This window comes from Phyllobates terribilis, unplaced genomic scaffold (genome assembly GCF_046119375.1).
Source record: "Phyllobates terribilis strain yellow unplaced genomic scaffold, ASM4611937v1 Scaffold_1__5_contigs__length_1240528914, whole genome shotgun sequence".
NCBI classification, from domain to species: Eukaryota; Metazoa; Chordata; class Amphibia; order Anura; family Dendrobatidae; genus Phyllobates; species Phyllobates terribilis.
In genome coordinates, this window is record NW_027362761.1 from 1,127,819,030 (window position 1) to 1,127,843,727 (window position 24,698).

Below are 24,698 nucleotides of genomic sequence, written 5' to 3' on the forward strand. Positions count from 1 at the left end.
GAGTACGGGTGGCCTTCTGCACGGCCCATAGCCCTAGGGTCCCTTCGGTTCCTGGAGTCTTCCTGCTCCCACTCCTCTCTTCTCTCCTTCAGTCCTGGGCCTCCCAGGCTAGGCCCGCCTCTGGAGCAGAGCTCATGCCGAGCCTCTGCTCCTGTCACTTTTCCTCCTCTGACTGGCTTGCTCTTTCTAAGATAGCTTCCTATTTATACTCTCCCTGTCATGTGCTCCGCTAAGCTGCTCCCCTAAGCACCCACTACATAGGACCCTTCCACCAGCTAGGCACCTGGGACTGTGCTCTCCCTTAGGAGCAATCTTGCCCTACCCCCACTGCGGGTATGTGTTGGATGCAGGTGTTAGGGTCCCGAGCCATATGCCTTCCTTACCTGAGGGTGAGATACCACACCTCTGGGTGAGATGCAGTAACTCTGTGGCGACTGAACCCTCAGGGGCGCCACACGCCCTTCTGCACAGTTTTGAAATGGCGACGAAGATGTTTAGTGCTGACGACGATGCCATTATCAGCATGACTATTCCGGTGATTTACATGCTGGAGCACACACTAAACAGAATTCAGAGTCAGGTGGTGGGACAAGAGGAGGTGGAGGAAGTAGAGGAGGAGTCGTATGCGGAAGGGATAACATCTCCAAGGTCCAGACGGTTGGCAGCACCAAGGCGGCAGGCATGGGAGGGTGGGGGAGAGGGATTAACCAGGGCGCATGGTAGCAGCCAAACTGTTGAGGAAGGTGCAGGAGCCGAGGAAGAAGTGGAGGACGAACTGGCGATGGGCATGGAAGACTCATCAGATGAGGGAGACCTTGATCACATTTCTGTTGTGCGAGGTTGAGGGGAGAGGGCAGAGGAAGGAAGCATGATTCTTACCTCGCTACCAACACAACAAGGACTTGGTCCTCCTGGATGCGCAAGACTCATGAGTGCCTTCTTGCTGCACTACCTGCAACATGACCCTCAGATTGTCAGAATTCGAAGTAATCCCGACTACTGGGTTGCCACACTCTTAGATCCCCGGTACAAAAGTAAATTTGCCGAAATAATTCCTGCCATAAAAAGGGATTGACGCATGCAGGAGTATCTGCAGACGCGGTTGCAGAATCTTACATGTGCTTTTCCACAAAACACCAGTGGTGCACGTAGTGAATCTCACAGTTCTAACTTGCCAACCGTGGGACTGTCGAGTCTTCATCACTCAAACCGTAACAGTAACACAGTATCTGCTGGTAACAGCAATTTTGTGGAATCGTTTCACCACTTTTTTAGACCATCCTTTGCAAGGCCACAGGAGACAAGAAGTCTGACACATAGTCAACGCCTAGAGAGGATGGTGCAGGAGTATCTCCAAGTGAACATCGAAGCCATGACTGTCACTGGATACTTGCTCATTTTGGTATTCCAATCTGGAAAAATGGCCGGAGCTCGCCACTCACGCCTTGGAGATCTTGTCATGCCCTGCAGCCAGTGTTCTCTCTGAACGTGTGTTCAGCGCTGCTGGTGGTGTGCTGACAGATAAGCGCACGCGTCTGTCCATGGATTCGCAAGGACTTTTCTACCCCTGTGTTATCCTTGGGAGACTAAAACCTTGAGGATTTGGTAAAATCACCTTACCAACCGTTTTAAGCAACTGTGGGGCAATTGATGCCACTTAACCCTAGAACGCATGACCATAAAAATCTACACTTTCACATACCTGGGGCCTTTTAGGTCCGTGTGTAAATAACATGGAATAACTCAAACTCAAATGACAAACAACTATATACATGAAGAATACCTAGAGTTTCAAAATTCTAACTAAAGTAATCTTGCAGAAAATAGAAAACAATTAACAGGGCGGGCCTGCGAGGCCCCAGGTATGCGTTCTAGGGTTAAGTGGTGTCTGTGCCACAATTTTGGGAAAAAATGGAGACTCTTTTTGGAGTCCCCTTGCTGTGTCTTACGTGACGTTGGCATCGTCAATTCCAGGTGGGTTGGGTTACTCCCCCCTCCCTTTTAACTGTAAGAAACTACATACACTATGGCTTGGGGTAACACAGATGGTTGAGTCTGAAGAGCTGTTTACTCAGAGGTCTGCTCCAAATCTTCGGTGTCTGCTAGTCAGCGTAGAATTTTTAACTGCATCTAGCCTAGGCAATACTTTGGGTGTAGTAGCCCAGCTGCGAAGCAAGCTGCACCGCCTGTGTATTTAATAAGAATTTTTAAATGCATCTAGCCTAGGCAGACTGTGTGGACCCCCAACCAAACCCAGACGCTCAGCCCCCCTACCGCCCCCCTTTCCTTGACAATACAATAATGTAACTCTTACAACTGGATGGGTGAGGATCGGTCACAGCTTTATTAACTCTTTATACTCATTCCATTAGAAAGGCATTTTATTTCTAAAATAATTCAGCTTGTTGCAGCATGCCCTGGCTCTCCACTCCGGCAAGTTGGCCAACAAGTGTAACTCTCCAACATGTCCTTTCTATTTCCAGGCCACGGAGGATCCTGCATACTCGTATGCAGGACTCTGACCCCCACCCATCACTCTTAACGCTTGTTCCACTCCGTCCTGGAGTCCTGACAGGAATATGTCCAGTCCAATATCCATTAAGTGAACACGTCGGGCCGTATGAGGCCTGCTTTATCTCCTTCCAGTTGTCGGTGTCATATCACTACACCGCCTCTGTCTCTTCTAAATTTTGCCATCCGAATATTTATTACCCGCCTTGTCCGTTCGATGGCCGTGATGTCTCGCGCACCTTTCCATACCGCTATCGGCACAATCTCTGACCATACTATAGCTAGTTTTGTGAAAAATTCTCTGAAGCGCTCAGTGTCTAGTTTCATTATTACCATTAGTTATGCGCTCTTGTGATGACCTAGGTTGTTTCCCCCGGCCTGTATAACTAAGATGACCGGACCTCTTGCCTCTCTCCTTACCTTGATTACCTCCATTAGTACCTGTGGCCATAGCAGGCCTCTAATACCTCTCCAGTTGAAATATGTGTTATGAAACTCTAATTTCCTCCCGCCTGGGTGGACTTTCGCCCCTTTTTCTGCCCAATATATATACAAGTGGCCTATCACCCACACTGTTGGCTTAGCGTCACCTGTAAAAGAAACAAACCACGTTAGGATAACAAGTCCAGTCTTATGTATCTCGCCAAACACGTGGATCGCCATCTCCCTATCCTCTGAACTTCCGTTTCTGACAGTCCTGCTCTTGCTGCTTCTGTGGCCGCGCCTATGCGGAATGAGTGTGTCCCGTAATCTTTGGGGTGGTTCCCTGCTGATGTTATGCATTTATTAAATATAGCTTGGAACTGGTATCGTGATAATGGCGTTCCATCAATGTGTGATAGGAAGAAATTACTTTGTGATCTGATGGTTAGATATGTTTTTACTATTGTTACCCGACTCAGTGTACCATTTGTGGGTTGTAGAAGTACCCAAGTGCCCCTGCCCGCTGGAACCGTTTTCGATTTGTGTATGAGTAGACGTATTGCATTATTGGCTATGACTACGTCCTGGTGTAATAAGCCTCCACTGGTGGCAATTTTGGATTGAGGGACTAATTCGCTTATGCATAGCGCCCCGAAGAAGGCGATCACAAATGCAGTAGACAGTAGTGTTGCTTCAAATTGTGAGTGTCATGTTAATGGTGTTAGGGATATGATGTGAGAAATCAGTTTTAGTGACAAGGGATGGGACGTCTACACTTCTGACTTGGCTGACCCCTTTTCCAACCTTTTATGGATTGTCTGATGATGAATCTTTGTCACATCTCCCCAATTCAGTAGTTGGAAGTGAAATGCTACTCCGGTCAGACACCGCTGCGCTGACGCCCCTGATATGCCCCTCATCATTAGCTGGTTGAGAAATTCTATGGTGACTTGTGATCTGGCTTGTTCACATTGGTCAACCCGTCTGCCTGCTACTAGTCGTGTCCACTCTTCCCATGCCTTACCGTATGCTTGCCACGTCGACGGGGCAACTGACGCTCTGATTAATGGCATCAACTATTCGCCACTAGATCCCATAGGGAGGGTGGGCAACTGTTGCCCGATGGGTGGGCATTGTGGAAGAGCTCTGTGAAAATCTGCCAATTGAATTGTTATAAAGCGTTAGCAGCAGCTTTAGACCCCTCAGCATAGTGGCTAGCGCGGACCCATACATTGTGTTTTAGGCACAGGAATGCTAGCCTGCGTAGTAGGCCTAGCACTGGGAGAGATGATGATGCCATCTTATTAATGCAGTGCGCTAGGCTGGTGTTTTTTGTTATGAAGCGTATATTTTTGTTAGCCAGGCGCGCGCCCCATATTTCTATTGCTACCACTATTGGGAAGAAAAATTATTTTCAGGGCTAGATGCAGCTAAAAATTATTATTAATTTCAAAGCTGGTGGAGCTTGGTATAGATGGCCTAATACAATGAGTACCACACACTGCTAGAAGCCTAAATATTTTTTCAGAGCTAGATGCAGAAAAAAATTATATTGAATTTGCAACCTGGTGGAGGTTAGTATAGATGGACTAATAGAACAAGCCCCACACACTGCTACAAGCTGAAACATTTTTTCAGAGCTAGATGCAGATAAAAATTATTTTTAATTTGCAACCTGGTGGAGGTCAGTATAGATGGACTAATAGACCAAGTCCCACACACTGCTAGAAGCCCAAATATTTTTTCAGAGCTAGATGCAGATAAAAATTATTTTTAATTTGCAACCTGATGGAGGTCAGTATAGATGGACTAATAGACCAAGTCCCACACACTGCTAGAAGCCCAAATATTTTTTCAGAGCTAGATGCAGAAAAAAATTATATTCAATTTGCAACCTGATGGAGGTCAGTATAGATGGACTAATAGACTAAGTCCCACACACTGCTAGAAGGCCAAATATTTTTTCAGAGCTAGATGCAGAAAAAAATTATATTCAATTTGCAACCTGATGGAGGTCCGTATAGATGGATTAATTGAACAAGTCCCACACACTGCTAGAAGCCCAAATATTTTTTCAGAGCTAGATGCAGATAAAAATTATTTTTAATTTGCAACCTGATGGAGGTCAGTATAGATGGACTAATAGACCAAGTCCCACACACTGCTAGAAGCCCAAATATTTTTTCAGAGCTAGATGCAGAAAAAATTATATTCAATTTGCAACCTGATGGAGGTCAGTATAGATGGACTAATAGAACAAGTCCCACACACTGCTAGAAGCCCAAATATTTTTTCAGAGCTAGATGCAGATAAAAATTATTTTTAATTTGCAACCTGATGGAGGTCAGTATAGATGGACTAATAGACCAAGTCCCACACACTGCTAGAAGCCCAAATATTTTTTCAGAGCTAGATGCAGAAAAAAAATCTATTCAATTTGCAACCTGGTGGAGGTTAGTATAGATGGACTAATAGAATGATGCTATGACCAAAAGGTTTTACTTCACTAGGTGCAGTAAAAAAATTGGTATTCTATACACAGGTGGTGTAGCTTGCAACACAGATAGGCTACTCCACTGACTAACACACTCTGCAATAGGCCAGAAAGGATTTGCTTTGCTAGATTTAGCCAAATGTTGTGAAAAAAACTTGCACAGCACTGGCACAGACCTGCCTGGCAAAAACTGATAGGAACTGATGTAACTTAGTCCTGAAAAGGACTGCAATTACAATTAGTCTTTACTCCCAACCTATCTATTTAAGAGCACAGACCTGCCTGATAAAAGTCATAGGAAATGCTGTAACCTAGTCCTTAAAAGGACTGCAATCACAACTCTTCCCTACTCCCAAGCTATCTATAGATTTGTGCGAAAATTGGCTTGAAATTAACAAGGTATAGCGCACACAGCAACAGCGGTGCCGTCTAACACGCAGCTGCAGCAGTGAGCAAATGGTGGTGACAGGGAAAATGGCTTGGTCTTATAGGGCAAGGACATGTGACATACACTGCCAATGACACATGCCCTTGCTTGTGTGAAAAAAAAGCAGTTCACTCCGTGTGTGCGCTGCTGATAGGCTGACAGATTGCACCTTCCCACTGTAAATGCGGGAAAGAGAAAAAAAAATGGAGATCTTCATTATTTCTGCAGAGATCCATCCCCTGCCGCTCCCCCCGCCCCGCTGTACACTCAAACTGCGTATTAACATTAATTTTCAGCATTACTGAGAAAAAATCCAGTTATGATTTTGGTGCACGAACAGTTATCGAACATAACCTCGAACAGCCAAATTTTTTTCAAATCGTTCGTGTTCGCCGAACGGCTCGAACACCGCCCAAAACAGCTCGAATTTGAGATTGGCGAACAGTTCGAGTCGAACACCGCACATCTCTACTGTGGACCTGCAAGACCACAGTTATATTTTTCTGGCCTACACCAGACTCTTTCAAACAGATATATTTGTGTCTGACCAGTCAGGGAGACACTATTACTGTTTTTTTACGGCAAAAAATGCCCAAAACAGGATAATACAGAGATTTGACCCGTGGAACTGCAAAACCACAGTTCTATTTTTCTGGCCTACACCAGACTCTTTTAAACAGATATATTGATGTCTGAACTGTCACAGACACACTTTTTTTGGGGGGGGGGGGGATACCAAAAGATTAATAAGACGCGTATTTGTACAGTCTGACTGAGGAAAAAAAAAATACAGGATTTAGATGAAAAAAAGGATTTTTCCTGGCCCCTGAGACCAGGGAATAAGTCTAGCAATTTGACCAGCAGGAGCACACAGGACTGTAATGCAGCGTTTGCTGGTATAACCACTGTGTCTCCTATACAGCCTGCCTGATATCTGGGATGGATATTAGTCCTGAGAAGGACTGTTTGTTTGATTTGGCAGGCTTTAGAGACCCTACACTATCTATGTCGCAGGATAAATCTCTCCCTAGTTCAGCAGCACTGACCCTACACTGTCTGATCCGGAGCGACTGTGTCCAAGATGGTGGCGCCCGGTTTTAAATACTCGACGCTGTGCGGCCAGCCAATCACTGTAATGCCCACAAACAACATGGCTGCGGCATTACAGTGACTGGCTGATAATCCCTGCATGTTCATTGGCTCTGTAAAGAGCGCTAAATGTGCAGGGTGGAGACCCGAGCTCCCGCCCGAGTAACCCGGAAATGCTCGGTGCTCGCCGAACATCCCGAGTAGTGAGATGCCCAGGCGAGTACTGAGCAGTGTCGAGCATGCTCGCTCAACACTACTAGAGAACTGATGAAACTGATCATGGCCACTCTGGAGATTGAACAGGTTTTCCATGTTCCCTATCACTCACAAAGTAATGGGAAGCTGGAACGCCTTAATAGTACTCTGAAATTAAAAATCCAGAAGTGCATGGATGAAACACTCTTGTCCTGGGTAGATTGCTTGCCCATTGCATTATATTCAGTGAGGACCGCCCCAAGGTGTAGAGAGAAGCTGTCCCCAATGAAATACTATTTGGTAATGTCCCTAAGACAGGGTTGTATTTCCCGCAGCAGCTGCAGCCACCTACAGTTCCCTCACTGAATATGTTTTGGAGTTGCACAAAAATTTGACTGTTACTCATAACCATGTTCTTTCCACCATCCCAGACCCCAGCTGTATAAGCGGCACACACACACATTGGTACCAGGAGACTGAGCCGTGGTCAAGAGACATATGAGGAGACCACTGGACCTAGATATTATGAGCCATTTTAAATACCACTGACCACTGTCACTTCTGTCAAGCTCCAAGGCAAACTACTTGGATCAACACCAACTACTAAAAAAGGTCCTGATTCCCGGCCGCAGCAAAGATGATGATCCCGCCCCTTTGGACCATTCTGATGGCAATTGGATCCCTTGCCCTAACTCTCAATATTGTACTAAAAGAGGAGAGGACTTGGACAACAAACTGATAAGTATCACCAAGTCCTGCTGTGAAACATAGTTTTTAAAGACATTCCTAATAGCTGTTAGATATGCACCCACAGCCCAATATCCTCTGATGCTATGCCATATCTCGCAGTGCCCCTAACCCCATATGAGGCTTTCAACTATAGCTGTTTGCACAAAGAGACTTTTAATACTGCCCATTATGACGGAGGAAATCTCACCAGCAGCCATGTGGTACTGGTCCAGATTGTGGGGTGGGTGGAGAGTCCATGGTTACAGATAAATCTTATGGGTAGCTTAAAATGTTGGTATGAGCTGGTCCTAGAACAATGTAACTTTATAACACACATGGCTAAGAAGTTTCCAGTAGGTGTGATTTCAGTAAAGCCTACAATGCCCACACTCCGAGGACTGGAAAGGTGTGAGAGCAATTTCATGATTCGTGGTGATAGATGTTTTCAGAAAAATATGGATTTTTGGACAATAGCGAGATGTAGTTTAAAGATTCTGCCCAGACTTTTAAATGACTTAACCCATTTAATTATCATTCTGAGTCGAAGTCATGCCAAAGGAATGAGGCTGGTTTCCAAAACAACCGAACTTGGTGTGCCAAACCTCCAATGCCAGAACTTTTGACTTGTATACATTGTCTTGAGAGACTCACTGACATCATACCCTGCATACTGCCTAAGGATTTATATCTAGTATGTGGTCACCAGGCCTATAAATGGCTCCTCCCGGGTGCAGAGGGAACCTGCACCTTAGCACGCCTTACGCCTGCAACCTTCATACACTTACGCATGGTGACTTAGATATGAATGCTGTCCCAAAACATTCCCTATATACATGAGCTGCAGACAATTCAACCGAATGGTAGACCTCATATAGTGGAAATGGGGATAGAGAATACGAGTATATGCATTTACCCTTTCATTACATAAATGTTGATATTACCAGTGTAAATAACTGCTAGAACTGGTATATTTGTTATGACGACACTATGTGAAGAGATGCGTAAGATCAGACATCACAGATCGTCAGTTAACACATCTGCAAAATATCACAGTGCCCCTCAAGTAATCATATATGATGAGATTTACAAACAAGATATCTGTCGGTGAATGGGATTTGTCCCCTCCAGGCTCCCATAGCATGGGGAAGTAGCTGATGGATAGATTGTCTGTAAATAATAAAAAGGGAGGAATTGTTGTGGTAAATATTTATACTTTGCTTTGATTATTATTTCAGACAATTAAATCTACCTATATATCTAAATAACTTGATATTAGCTTTATAAGTGTTATTCATAAAAGCGATAACACAGGGTGTAGACCTGTGTTTCTGTTACACTTTCCTCTGTTTTTTTTAAGCATAGTAAATTGGACAGAGCTAGCTTTCAAGGATCACTGTTATTTCCAATTAAAATACTTTCTCTGCTAGGGAATGTTAGCCACCCCCTTTCTTCTGGGGGTGTAATAAAATACTTGTTGCTTGAGTTCTGAGGGCAGACAAGAATTGTACACTCAGACACTGGCTGTGTGTTATTTTCTTTCTCCGATGCATCGTATTTATTTAAATTTGAACCAAAAATGGCAGACAGATTTAGAGATAATTATCTCAATCCAAATTAGCTCTTCTTGGAAGGGCTACCACGACACTCTGTTCTCACAATGAACTTTTGGTGAGTTTTTCAAGTTGCAGATTTTCAGTACCATTTTGGCAACAATTAAGTAAATCACATTACTTGCATTTTTTCATTGTATTTTACATGTGTTTTCATCACGTTTTTAATTCTCCGGTTTTTGTCTCTTATTAGTGTGTCTTGTTTTAAATAAAGCTCCTTTGATTTTGATACTTCCTGGTATTTGGCTTTGACAAAACAGTATTGATACAATCATATGTGGTTTACATGCGTGTTTTGCATTTAGTGCGGAAACGCACTAAAAACACATATGCATTTTTTTTACCTGCAGAGTTTCCAAATGCAATTCAAGTCTATGGGCAAAATCTGCATACAAAGCTTTGCGTACCCGCAAGAGAGATTCACATGTTGTGGATTTCAAACACGCACCGTGGATCAGTTTACGCTGAGTAAAAAAAAGCACAGTAGGAATGCGATCTTATAGAGGGCAATGTGCTGCCAAGAATGAGGATTTTTAAGCTGGTTAAAAATCATCACATCCAACATATGATATTTTTTTTCATTCAATGGGTGATTGCTGGCCTATTTAGACAGGTGATAGTCAGGAATGTGTGTTCCCACAAACATTTCCCAATTATTGACTTGTCTAAATTGGCCATAATTTAGTGACTGATTGCTATCTAGGTCAGCAGTACACACCATTTTCACTGTGCTGCTGACTTGTAATTCCACTATCTAGAAAAGAAAAATTACAGAAGTTGTAAAAAATGTGCAAATCGCAATATGGTCTTATTCAAGTAAGCACATAAAAGGATAGGGGTGATGTGCCCACCTTGAGGGGTTGTGTGTGGCACAATCACTAATACAGTATAGACACCTGAAGCAATAGCCACATAAGTTTAAATCATGATATACAACCAGGAAGAGTGGATTTGGGATGCGCTGCAGTTTCCAAGATCTGATAACTAGATAATTAAATGAGAGTATCAATGACAATAAACTTCTGTCTTTGGATCTGGGAATCGGCAGCACATCTGAAATCCACTACGCCTGGTTGTATATCAAAATTAAAGAAGTAGCAAGAAGTGGGCCTGTGTGATTTCAAATGCCAGGGCTGAATTTTGGTCCCAGTCCGGCCCTGAAAACAGCCAAAGAGAGTACAATAGACACTTGTCATAAAAGGGAAGAATAATTCTAAGACTGTAGTAGCAATTAAAAGTAGCATTTTGATTTTTAGAAAAAAACACTTATATTAGTTGTGTTGAGTTATATAGCAGAACGTTTGTAAACTTTGCTAATGAATTAAATTTGAAAAGGAAGATGAATAATTTTGATGGCAAAAGAAGTTCACTTTTTTCAATACGTTGTGTTTGGTAATACAGTTCAGCATCTGTGACTTAAATAGGGAAGAGCTGTGGTATCAGACAGAATATATAGACAGGACTGTTTTTCGGAAAAATAACTGAATTTATTGTAATACAACTGTTTTATGTTAAATAAATAATGCTTGATTATTTTATTGTGCTTTAAAGTGGATATTTTATTTTTTAGTTATGGAAAATTATTTATTTTAAATATTTTTTATTTTTACCTATAGACCTAGAATTTGCTTGTTATCTGGTGACTATGCCCTTAATGAGAATATTCTGTGCTTGTACATGAAGCAACACTCGTAACATTAAGGGCTCATTCACACGATTATTGATTCTCTTATGGGAGAGAAACGGCTCAATGCTAATGTCACTCGACTCACACTCTGATCAGAATTTGAGCCAACTGTCATCTGATTTTCTCACATGCGAGAATGGAAACACAGCCGTGAAGAAGATGGGGAACTTAATTTCTCTATCTTCTCCATTGTCTGAGTCTGTGGAAATCGAACTGCACTCGAATGACACACACCCATAGACTTGCATGGATGAGATTCGGTCTGTAGAAAGAATCGTAGATCTGCACTGCCCCATAGTATAATAATGGTCCGAGTGCTATCCAATAAAACATCGGATAGCACTTGGCAGTGTTAAACGCTCATGTGAGCGAGCCCTTAAGCTTATAAAAAAATGTACACAAAATTTCATTGCAGCTTTTCAGTTGACTATGACATGCAGTTCTTTAATTGTATGCCTAAATAGGTAAAACATCAAACTTACCAAATGTAAAATTTTTCTGATTTCTTTCAGTTCAACAGCTCTTTTTTTATTTCCATCAAGTAATTTTATTTTCCTTTCATCACCAGATGCAAACTGACAGTTTGAGTCCTGTTGGATGAAGATAATTGTTCTTGAAAAAATTGAATATTTTGTATATTCAAATAAATATGTTTGAGCTAAAAAATATCCTGTGTTATGTCTTGTGAAAACTCAAAATGGTGCATAAGATAACAAATTTCTCTTTGGTGAATCATAGGCTATGCACTAGGCATAACTGTGCTTGATGTCCTAATGATGGACTCATGAACAGTAGCTAAGAGAGGCCTTCAGTTGCCTAGAGATTACATTGGGTTCCTATGTAATCTCACGGACTAGTATACACTTCGCAAATAGACATAAGTGCTCCTGGATTGCAACAAAAGGTGATGTTTTGATTCACAAGAATTTTTCTCAAACAGTCGGTGTGGAGGTATTGAGATATGCAAACATAAGAATATTTTTGTGGAAAACACAAGAGCAATATACAATGAAACACGTTAAATACATATATACAGATGGAAAAATCCGGTTGGATAGCATAAGCACTAAGGTGACAATGGTCAATAAATATATAAAAATGTACAACAGTGGGGAAAATAAGTATTTGATACACTGCCGATTTTGCAAATGTGCTGGTGTGAGCAGGGGGACCTTGCGTGTGCCATGCAGGATTTTAATCCATGACGGCGTAGTGTGTTATTAACGGTAATTCTTGAAACTGTGGTCCCAGCTCTCTTCCGGTCATTGACCAGGTCCTCCTGTGTAGTTCTGGGCTGATTTCTGACCTTTCTCAGAATCATCCTTAGCTCACGAGGTGAGATCTTGCATGGAGCCACAGTCCGAGGAGTATTGACAGTCATCTTGTGTTTCTTTCATTTTCTAATAATGTGCCAACAGTTGTCTTCTCATCAAGCTACTTGCCTATTATCCTAAAGACACAAAAACTGCCACAACATAAGTGCAGCTTTAGCAGGAAAGCATGAAACTCATAATTAAAAATATAATTTTATTTAGGTATACATATAAAAGAAAGACAAGAATAAAAAATGCTAAAAAAAGCAGGAACCCTTGAGTTCCCTACAAAATAGCTCACTCAATCATGTAATAGTAACGTTAAATCCAATATTTGGGTAGGAATATATCCCCTTTACAAGTAATGATCATAAGCAATGAAAGTACATGTGTTCAAAATAAGCATTAGTAATGGATCCTTAGTTGTGTAAAGTGCTAGTGCATACAGAGGATACTCATACCCAACAAAAGCACATGTACTAAAAATTAGCATTAATAATAGATCCTTAATTGTATAAGGTGCTAGTGCATATAGAGGATACTCATACCTAGTATAACATGAACAGTAGGTAAGGTAAGAAGGTAATGGGAAAAGCTTAGACAGAGTAATAAGTCTTAATGCTTCAAAAGAAGAGTAGTGGTGTATATAATAATACAAGTATATATAGAGTATATATGGAAATCCAAGGATAAGGATATAATACTTGCCAAAGGAGAGAGCTTGTAGGGAACCAACCCCGACGACGCCGTTTCGCGAGTGCTTCTTCTAAGCACTCGCCCCCTTAGAAGAAGCACTCGCGAAACGGCGTCGTCGGGGTTGGTTCCCTACAAGCTCTCTCCTTTGGCAAGTATTATATCCTTATCCTTGGATTTCCATATACACTCTATATATACACTTGTATTATTATATACACCACTACTCTTCTTTTGAAGCATTAAGACTTATTACTCTGTCTAAGCTTTTCCCATTACCTTCTTACCTTACCTACTGTTCATGTTATACTAGGTATGAGTATCCTCTATATGCACTAGCACCTTATACAATTAAGGATCTATTATTAATGCTAATTTTTAGTACATGTGCTTATGTTGGGTATGAGTATCCTCTATATGCACTAGCACTTTACACAACTAAGGATCCATTACTAATGCTTATTTTGAACACATGTACTTTCATTGCTTATGATCATTACTTGTAAAGGGGATATATTCCTACCCAAATATTGGATTTAACGTTACTATTACATGATTGAGTGAGCTATTTTGTAGGGAACTCAAGGGTTCCTGCTTTTTTTAGCATTTTTTATTCTTGTCTTTCTTTTATATGTATACCTAAATAAAATTATATTTTTAATTATGAGTTTCATGCTTTCCTGCTAAAGCTGCACTTATGTTGTGGCAGTTTTTGTGTCTTTAGTGTATTATTGGGAAATTATATTTGGACCGTTGTGGTTTATACTAATTATCTTGCCTATTATCCTGTAGCGCATCCCAACTTTGTACAGGGCTACAATTTTGTCCCTGGTGTATTTAGACAGTTCTTTGGTCTTGGCCATGGTAGAGAGGTTGGAGTGTGATTGATTGAGTGTATAAATAGGGGTCTTTCAAACAGGTAACGAGTTTAAACAGGTTAATACAGGTAATGAGTGCAGAGTAAGAGGGCTTCGTAATGAAAAACTGGTCTGAGAGCCAGAATTCTTGCTGGTTGGTAGGTGATCAAGTACTTATTTCATGCAATAAAATTAAATTTAATAATTTAAAAATAATCAATGTGATTTTCTGATATTTTCACTTTAGATTCTGTCTCTCACAGTTAAAGTGTACCTACGATAAAAATTACAGATCTCTCCATTCTTTGCAAGAGGGAAATTTGCAAAAATCGACAGTATATCAAATGCTTATTTTTCCGGGTGTGAGTGCGTGTTTGTAATGTATAATAAAAAAAATATATATAATATATATATGTGTGTGTGTGATATGCAGAAGTAGTGCTGTTGCTTCCAAAGCATCCAGCAACTATTATATGTAACACAAGCACAGGAGATAGGAAGTGTTGTGCTCCAGAAGCATTCAGCAACTAGAGGGGTTAACACAGTCACAGGAGAAAGATAAAGACTGCAAAGAATCCTGTCATAGGGATCATCTCCCTCATCAAACCCCCCCCCTTCATCTTCATGCAGGATAAAGAATGCTGTGTACTATTGTGTCCTTGTGAAGGAAAAGCCTGTGGTTGTGTATCCTTAGAAGTGTGCTGCTAACAGATCTAATCTATGCTGAATTATGCTACTGAATAGACTGTAATACTGTGCCTTGTGAAGAAACTACTGTATTGTTACTGGAGCCAGTTGCTCAAGAAACTCAGACTGTACTGTAATGAAGATTGTTGCTGCAATATCCCTGAATTACACTGGCGGTGCTTCAGATTAAATTCCACTGTTGAACTGTTGAAAAAGACTCTTGTCAGATGTGTCTGGTCAGCAATTGATTCTATTGTGTGCGTGAGAGAAGCTGCAGCCTATGGTCTCATTGAGTAATGGTTCCCCTGGGATTCCAAAGAATTCATGAAACCCGTCTCACCCTATCTGAACCTAGCGGCATGCGTGTAACATTGGTGGCCGGTATGGGGAATCCTGAGCCGGAATTAGCGTGTAGAGGGAGAAGAGGAAAAGTGTCTGGAAAAATACAGCAGCACAGCACCTCAATTCAACTCTGCTACATCAGTTAAAGGGGACCAGCCCTAAAGAAAACTCACTAGAAGCAATGGATGTGGAAATACAAATGGACAGAATTGGTGAGCTGCTTCTTCAGATAACCTGTGAAGAATTGAGAACAGTAGCAGAACATATAAAGATGTCAGAAGAACAGATTTCTAAAGCACACAACCGCAGGCAACTGTTAGCTGCCATTAATGCAAAAATGGATGAGCTGGGGGAGAAAGAAGCTTAAGACGTCATGGGGATGTTCCTCCATGAGCTAACACAGTTTCTAACCAGGTTGAAGTTGGAGGATGGAGGGGCGGCACCAATTACCAAAAGCAGGAATCTCTATCCGCAGACAGAACTACAGGAATTGAAAGAACAATTCAAAGCCCTAACAGCCCTGCAGGAATTGATCAAAACCTCTGAACGGGTGACAGACTCAGACAGAACCTTTACCCTGCTTGGGTTAGATAAATCAGGAAGACAGTCCTCTCTAACACCACAAATCACCATAAGGAAAGAATTCATGATCCTGGGACAGATTGGAAAGTGTGAACAGAAAGGGAAACTGTCTTATATGAACTTGTTGCACCAGATCGATCCAGGCTTACAGAAAGGCTACCAGTCAGATGAGATCGTTGAGGGGGTGGTGAAAGCGATCAGCCCAGGACTGAACCTCCTTAGTATGCTAGAAATGAAGAGTCAAATGACCTTGCAACAGCTGAAGATGATTTTAAAAGGGCCATATAAAGAAGAGTACTTCAAAATTGTTCCACGGACTCATTAACCTGTCACAGAAAAATAATGAATCACCCCAAAGTTTCTTGTTCAGAGCAATTGAACTGAAGGATAGACTGTTGTTTGCATCCGGAGATGTAGAAACGGAGAAGGTTGATCCTGGACTAATCCAGAAAAGTTCTTGAGATCATTGGGAACGGGGTTAATCAGCAAAAACATCAAGTTGCAGCTGAAACAGTAACTAGAAGATCCTGGAATTCTGGACAAAGTCCTAATTGAAAAAATGAATGAGGCCGCTAGTTTGGAGTCTGAGAGCGAACAGAAGTTAAAGAAAGGCTCTGCTCCTAAAATCACTAAAATGAGTCAGCTGAAGTTGGAAACCCCCAGTGGCCAGTCCGAAGATCATCATGGAGACCCTCCAGTGCCACCTCCGAGAGGGAACCTTAAATCAACAACAAAAGTGGACGGCCAGTGCTGACTGGGAGGAAGTAATTGGAGAACTGTGAGCTGAGTTGGTGGAGGTGAAAAAGTTGATTCGTTCCAGGCCGGAACTTGTATCCCTCAGTCCCAGGAGTGGGTTCCAAAACAGAAGATACCTGGCTTGTGAAGCATGCCGTTTATCAAATCAGAGTACGGTGTGTGTCCACTGTGTAAGATGTGGTGAGGAAGGACATTATGCAAAGGAATGCCAATGGTCACGGTCATTTTGGTTAATAGACAGGAGGTTGCCAGTGCAGAGCGACTGGTAACCGCGACACGGAGGAGGCCCCAGAAGCAAATCCAAATCTCACCCAACCCCAGAACGGCGCATGAGGTAAAACGGCTGCGTCAGTACTATCCCCAAGTGTGTTCCCGTCTACAACAGCTGCAAGAGAAACAGGGGCATCAGTTACTTAATGCCCAGTGTGGAGGTCAAACTATGTACTCCTGGGAGGAGGATTCCTTGGTTAGTAAAGATAGCCTAATTGGTGAATGGTGCTTTATACAGTGCCAGCTAGATGGTAAAAGCACTGTGGGACACAAGAGCCCAAGCGAGCCTTTTAAATGAAGAATGGAGAAGGCGCTACCTGCCATATACCTGCCTTCGGTCGCTAAAAGAACTCTTAGGACCAGTGTAATTTCACGGCAAAGCTGTCAACCAGACCGAAATCACTTTCATAGGCTGGGTGGAAGTGACTTTCCAACTGAGGAACATGTAGAAAAGCAACACCATTGAGCTTTTGGTACCTTTTCTCGTGACCAGTGATCAGAACATGGCAGAGCATTCTATCCTGGGTTATAATATAATAAGTGAGGTCATCACGAAACAAAAGTCAGAGACGCTGGTGGTGGATGCAATTGCCACATCACTTGCCATACCCAACGCCGTGGTGGAAAATTTATTCATAGAGTAAAGAAAGCATAGAATACAATGGACCTAAATGAAGTCAAGGTAGGTTGGCGCTCAACCAGGGCCGGCGTCAGCACCCGGCACACCCGGGCAAGTGTCGGGGCCCTGAGCAGGCGGGGGGCCCACTTGCGGTCGAGCACCCTGCCGGGCTATGTGAGGAGGAGAGCGGTGCCAGCGCCCGCCCTTCTCTCCCGCTTGCTCAGGGCCCCGGCAGCTGGATACTTACCTCTGCCCGTGCCTCCGCAGATCCGCTGTCTTACTGCTGGGTGCTCCCTGTGACGTCTTTCATCCGCGCCCTCTCCTAAACCATCACAGGCAGCGCAGAGTGGGAAGACGCCGGCGACACTGGAGTCCGGACCTGAGCAGTGGCAGCAGGTGAGGAGGAGTGAGGTGAGTATTTGAATTTTTTTTTTTTAATGTATGGAGGCATGGGGCATAATATGGGGAGGTGACATCCTGCATGGGGCATTATAAAGATGGGGGTGACATCCTGCATAGGGCATTTTAAAGAGGGGGTGACATCCTGCATAGGGAATTTTAAAGAGGGGGTGACATCCTGCATGGGGCATTTTAAAGAGGGGGGGTGACATCCTGCATGGGGCATTTTAAAGAGGGGTACATCATCCTGCATGGGGCATTTTAAAGAGGGGGGGTGACATCCTGCATGGGGCATTTTAAAGAGGGGGGGTGACATCCTGCATGGGGCATTTTAAAGAGGGGGGGTGACATCCTGCATGGGTCATTTTAAAGAGAGGGGGTGACATCCTGCATGGGGCATTTTAAAGAGACTGGTGACATCCTGCATGGGACATTTTAAAGAGGCTGGTGACATCCTGCATGGGACATTATATGCGGGGTGACATCCTGCATGGGGCATTATAAGGGGGGAACAGCCTGCATGGGGCATTATAAGGGGGGAACAGCCTGCATAGGGCATTATGTAGGGGGAACAGCCTGCATGGAGCATTATATGGGGGGTGACATCCTGCATGGGGCATTATAAAGAGGGGGGATGATATCCTGCATGGGGCATTATAATGAGGTGGGTGTGGCATCCTGCATGGGGCATTATATGGGGGGAAGGGACATCCTGCATGGGGCAATATATGGGGGGAAAGGGACATCCTGCATAGGGCATTATGTGAGGGGGAACAGCCTGCATGGAGCATTATATGAGGGCCAGTATCCTGTATGGATCGTTATAAGGGGACCAGTATCCTGTATGGAGCGTTATATGGGGGCCAGTATTCTGTATAGAGTGTTATATGGGGGCCAGTATTCCGTATAGAGCGTTATATGGGGGCCAGTATTTCGTATGGAGCGTTTTATGGGGGCCAGTATTCTGTATGGAGCATTTTATGGGGGCCAGTATACTGTGTGGAGCGATTCGCTGGTTTCTGAGCTATTGTAGAATTTACAATAGATTTCAGTATCTGTGCATCATTAATCGTGGTATGTGTTAAAGGGGCCCACTGAGACTCTTTCGCCCGGGGCCCAGAAAAACCTAGAGCCGGCCCTGCGCTCAACCATCTTTCCTGCAAACCAAATGGTGGGGTTGAGGTGTGGAGTCTGGGTAGAACCAGGAAGAAAAGTCCAGAAAAGACTGTTCATGCCAAAAGACTCCTCAGAACTTCCGGAAGGCCTAGTTCAAGGTGAGACTGTGCTTACGATTCCTACTGGTGGGTTTGCTTGAGTGACAGTACCGGTGATGAATACTATGAAACATGAAATTAGACTGGATCCAAAGACTGTGTTAGGTCACATTGAAATAGTTAAAACGGTATATCCAGCCAGTGTGAGACCCACCCAGGGGTCTACTGTGAATTCAGTCTCCCCACCAAGGAACAGGAGTTGCTCAGGGGAGGAAACTGCACGACCCACCTCAGGGTCCTGGGATTCCCCAGTATCCCTGGAACATTTGTGTGCTGAAGATATAGCGATAGCAAAACAGATGCTGAGAAAAGAGTGTCATGAATTCTCTAAAGAAGACTCTGATATAGGCTGTATCCAGTCATTGCAATTGAAAATCAATTTGAAAGACACGACCCCAGTAACCAGAAGTTTCATGTCTGTGCTGAAACCATCACACCGTGAAGTTAAAGAGTATTTACAAGATCTAATCAACAGAGGTTGGGTCCAAAAGTCAAAGTCGTCTTATTCCTCTCCTATTGTTTGTGTTAGGAAGAAGGACGGTACGTTGAGACTCTGTTGTGATTACCGGGAACTAAACCAAAAGTCAGTACCTGATCGACACCCGATACCAAAGATTCAAGATATGCTGGATAGCCTATCAGGAAGTACCTGGTTCTCTGTCCTCGATCATGGTAAAACATACCATCAAGGGTTTGTTGAAGAGTCCAGTAGACCCTTGACAGCATTCATCACATATTGGGGGTTATATGAGAGGATCCGCATACTGTTTGGCTCAGTTCAGTTCCAGCAGAATTTCAAAGGAGCATGGAGACCTGTTTGGAAGGATTGAGGGACGATATCTGCCAGCCGTACTTGGATGACAATGTGGTACACAGCAAAACCTTCCGGGAGCATGTTGAACATGTGAGGACCGTATTACAGCGGTTTCAACAACACGGAGTTAAGTTGACCCCAAATAAGTGTGAACAGTTCAAAAGGCAAGTCAGATTTCTAGGGAAAATTGTGTCCGGAGAAGGATATTCAGTGGACCCAGCATAAATCGCTCCAGTAATGGCCTTAAAAGACAAGCGGCCCTCTACTGTCGGGGAGTTGAGGCAGATCTTAGGAATCCTCTCCTACTATTGTACTTACGTTCTGAACTTCTCCAGGATTGCCACCCCACTATACCTCCTCTTGGGGGGGGGGGTTTCGACAGAGTCAACAACACCCACGGAGAAAAAGAAGAACGCGGGTAGGGCCAGACTTAAAGAAACAATGCCGTTTTGTCCCAACAGCCCATTCTCTGGACAGCAGACCACAAGGAGGTATTGGAAGAACTAGTAGACTACCTGGTAAAACCACCTATCTTGGGATATCCTGATTTCAACTTACCATTTGTTCTTCATTGTGACGCTTCTCAAATTGGACTGGCAGCTGCCATGTATCAGCATCAAGATGGAAAATTGAGGGTCATCGGTTACGGTTCTAGAAAGTTGACAGACGCCGAGAAGAATTACCATCTACATTCTGGAAAATTGGAGTTCCTGGCATTGAAATGGGCTATTTGTGAACGATTTAGAGATTATCTCTACTACAGCAAAGAGTTTGAGGTATACACTCACAACAACACTTTGACCTATGTCCTCACTACTAGTGTTGAGCCACCCCCGTAGTGTTCGAGTTCGGTTCGGTTCGTCGAACACCCGTGTGTTCGCCGAACTGTTCGTCGAACTGTTCGTCGAACACCTTCGAACACAGTTAAAACCAATGGCAGGCAAACAAAAACACATAGAAACACATAGAAAACACCTTCAAAGGTGTCCAAAAGCTGACAAACTGCTCAGAAGACACAACTAACACATGGAAAAGTGACAAGTACATATAGTCATGCGAAAAGAAAAGAGGTGGAGGAGTAAAAGGAGGGGGAGACACAGATATAGGCATGTCATGCCCTTCTAAAATCCAAAAAGTGAGAAGCCGACACGGCCAGTCCGCTCCGGCCCGTGCCACCTCCGTGTCGCCGGGTTTGTGCCAGAGCCTCGGTGAACCCTGACGGCCAGCCCCCCTCTCCCAATACTGGTGCCTGTCCGCTGGTGGGTCGAGCGAGCCCCCCTGTGGTGGAGGCAGCTCTAAGCTTTTTAATTTAAATTGTCTCTCTAATTTGAATGAATACACTTTAAATCCATTTACAAGGATCTATTGGAGGGCAAGTCTCATGCCAGCAGCCGCGTAATTCCAGCTCCAGTAGCGTCCACTAAAGCTGCTGCAGTTAAAAAGCTTTTATAAGGATCGAGCTCGGCTGTCCACCGCAAGGCATCCTACTGCCAGTCCCAGCCCCTATGCCTTGGGGTGCCTCCTGATGCTCTTCACTGAGTATCCCGTGGTCCCGAAGCATTTCCTTTGAAAAAATTAAGTGTCCAAACTACAGGTGGTGTAGCTTGCTTAACAGCCGGGATAATCCGCTGACTAGCAGACACTGCTACTAGGCACAAAGTATTTCCTGGGCTAGATGCAGTTAAAAATTTGTAATTAGATACTCTCGTTGGATGCTGAGAAAGCATTCCATAGAGTCTCCTGGCACGCCATATATGATTCTCTTAAAAAGCTTGGGGTAGGGGTCTAGGGGACCCTTTTATAGCCAAAATCACGGCCCTGTATCGCAATACGTCACCTAGGCTGAAGATAAATGGAACTGTAGCACCCTGAGGGCTCATTTGCTACAGAGGTATTGCACCTCACCCAGAGGTGTGATATCTCACTCTCAGGTAAGGATGGAGTGTGGATCAGGACCCGACACCTGCATGCATTACACCACATTGCCATGGGGCAGGGCGACCAATATGCCCCTGAGATGGGCACGACAGTCCCTGTCCCTAGCTGGAGTGGGGGGAGGGAACACTGAGGAAGGGGAACCCTGTAGTGCAGGAGCAGGGAGGAAGCAGTTCCTGGGTGCATTGAGAAGGGAGTATAAAAGGTGGGCACCATCTTAGTTCAGTGCAGAGAAGTCTGAGCAGAAGTGACAGGGAGCAGGGACTCTGCATGAGCTCTGCTCCGGAGGCGGGCCTAGTAACAGAGGCCCAGGCCTGGAAGAGGGAGAAGGAAGGAAGAGGAGCGGAGAAGGCTCCAGGAACGAGGAACGAAGGGATCCCAGGGGTGCGGACGGGCGAGTCGCCACCGCACGCCCGAATCCACCTGCGTGGAGGGGTCAGGCCAAAGGGGGAGACCGGTCCCCGAAACTAGTGGAGGCAGGAAACGACCCTCAGCTAGAAACCGGAGGCTGTGACATTTTATGTGGCGCAGCCCCTCGCTACACCCGCTAGGAAGGCACCACATAGGGTCAGGGAAACTGGCGCCAAGTTTATCAAGAGGAGGCCCGAGGCAGCCGGACAGAAGGGTTGGTAAGAAAGGCCAGACAAAGGACACACAAAGGGGGTCCTGTGAAGCGCTCCAAAGTTATCTGGGAGTTGTCTGAGCCCCTCACCTGGTGAGCACAGTACGAAGTGGGCAGCCGTTACCTGCAGACGTGGTCTGGATAATAAGAACTGTGAGTAAAGGCCCTGGACTGCATCAATGACTCCGTGTTGTTACTGCTGCTGCCCTGCACCATCACCCCCATCCTCCGCATACACTGCCCTGAGGCTATACTCCTCTGCTGCACCCACAACACCAGCCTCAGCGGTCTGCCCTGCAGCGGCGGTTCACTCTGACTGCAATCCACGGGTGGCGTAGTCGGACATTTAAACATCAAAACCACATAAATAGTTCCGCCACTGGTTTGACCGCCCTGAGCCACGGAACCGGGTCGCCGCCACGGAGACTACAACCACCAGCATCCACCAAAAAGGGTCCGGCATGGGCGTCCCAAGGCCCAGGGGGTGCATCAGAACATTTTTATCAACTTTCACAATCACCAATGGGACAAGGCAGGGATGTCCTCTGTCCCCTCTCTTATACATCCTAGTGACGGAGCACCTGCTCTCATCAATTCGCCATAACCCCAATATTAGGTGGATTGAGGTAGGAGGCACCGAGTACAAGTGCTCTCTATTTGCTGATGATGTCCTAGTATATATCACTCAATCACATATATCCATCCATGCTGTTATGGCTGAAATAGATCACTTTGTTACATGGTCAAATTTTAAAATCAATGCAGCGAAGTCTGAGGCCCTCGATGTCTCCCACCCCAAATCCATACAGGATTCCATCCAGTCCAACTTTCCCTTTGCCTGGCCCTCACAGGGTATCAAATACTTAGGAATTCCTATTCATAGAGACCTCTCCCATCTATGTTATCTTAATTTTGGGACCTTTATTGAACAACTCCATACAGACCACGGTTGGCAAGTTAGAACTGTAAGATTCACTACGTGAACCACTGGTGTTTTGTGGAAAAGCACATGTACACTGTGTTCCAAATTATTATGCAAAAAGTGTTTAGGAGTGATAAGGGAAGAATTTGTTTGTTTGTCAGTTAAACTCATTGATGGTGATGTGTGTCAGGGCTCTTTATATCACTGTAAGCAATTGCAGACACCTGTGCTAATTAGTTTGGCAGGTGTGTGAAATGAAAGGCAAGACTACTTAAGAAGGCTGTCCCACATTATTAAGCAGCCTACATTTTCTGCCAAAATGGGAAAGAAAAAGGATGTGTCGGCTGCTGAGAAGCAACAAATTGTGGAGTGTTTAGGTCAAGGCATGACTACAATCAACATTGTGCGATGATCAGGATGAAGTGTCTTGGCAATCAAGAAGTATGTAGCCGATTCACAGTACACACGTGTGCGTGCTGATAAGGGCAAATTGAGGACTCTTTCCTACAGGCAATTACGTCAGGTTAAAAGAGCAGCGGCAAAAAAGCCTTGTCATAGCAGCAGACAAGTTTTTGAAGCTGCTGGTGTCTCCAACGTCCCCCGAACAACAAGATGCAGGGTCCTTCAGAGGTTTGCAGCTGAGCATACGCCATCCTGTCGACCTCCTCTATCCACTTCACACAAGCAGAAACGGCTCCAGTGGGCCAAACATTACATGAAGACTGATTTCAAAACTGTTTTGTTCACGGATGAGTGCCGTGCAACGCTCGATGGTCCAGATGGATGGAGTGGAGGATGGCTGGTTGATGGACACCCCACGCAAACATGGCTACAGCACCAACAAGGAGGAGGTGGAGTAATGTTTTGGGCTGGAATCATGGGGAGAGAGATTGTCGGCCCCTTTAGGATCCCTGAAGGGGTAAAGATGAACTCCATAATGTATGTGGAGTTTCTCAAACAGCACTTCCTGCCATGGTTCAAGAAGAAGAACCGTGTATTCCACAGCAAGATCATTTTTATGCATGATAATGCACCATCTCATGCTGCACATAAAACATCTGCATCTCTGGCTGATATGGGCATAAAAGGGGACAAACTTATGGTGTGACCCCCATGCTCCCCTGACCTCTACCCCATTCAGAACCTCTGGAGCATCATCAAAAGGAGTGTCTATGATGGCGGGAGGCAGTTCACATCTAAGCAACAGCTCTGGGAGGGTATTCTGTCCTCATGCAAAACAATTGAAGCAGAAACCATCCAAAACCTGACAAATTCAATGGACGAGAGAGTTCAGAAGCTCCTTTCGAACAAGGGGTCCTATGTGAAAATGTAACATCACCTAGAATAAAGTTTTGAGTTGAAAACGGTTTGATTTCAGTTTCTAATAACCTGCTAATGCTTATAATTTCAAAAATTACCATTTTTTTGGTCTTTATTAAAATGAAAAG

The 24,698-nt window shown here is 44.2% G+C and overlaps 1 protein-coding gene across 2 annotated transcripts in view; it reads right to left on the minus strand.

The window, feature by feature from the left end:
• LOC141161755 (uncharacterized) overlaps nt 1-24,698 on the minus strand; it is a 1,209,981-nt gene that overhangs the window by 417,238 nt on the left and 768,045 nt on the right. For both annotated transcript variants that reach the window (XM_073647047.1, XM_073647037.1), the window contains one exon: nt 11,648-11,755. In XM_073647047.1, the coding sequence (XP_073503148.1) occupies nt 11,648-11,755 (108 nt within the window). The remainder of the gene's footprint in view (nt 1-11,647; nt 11,756-24,698) is intronic.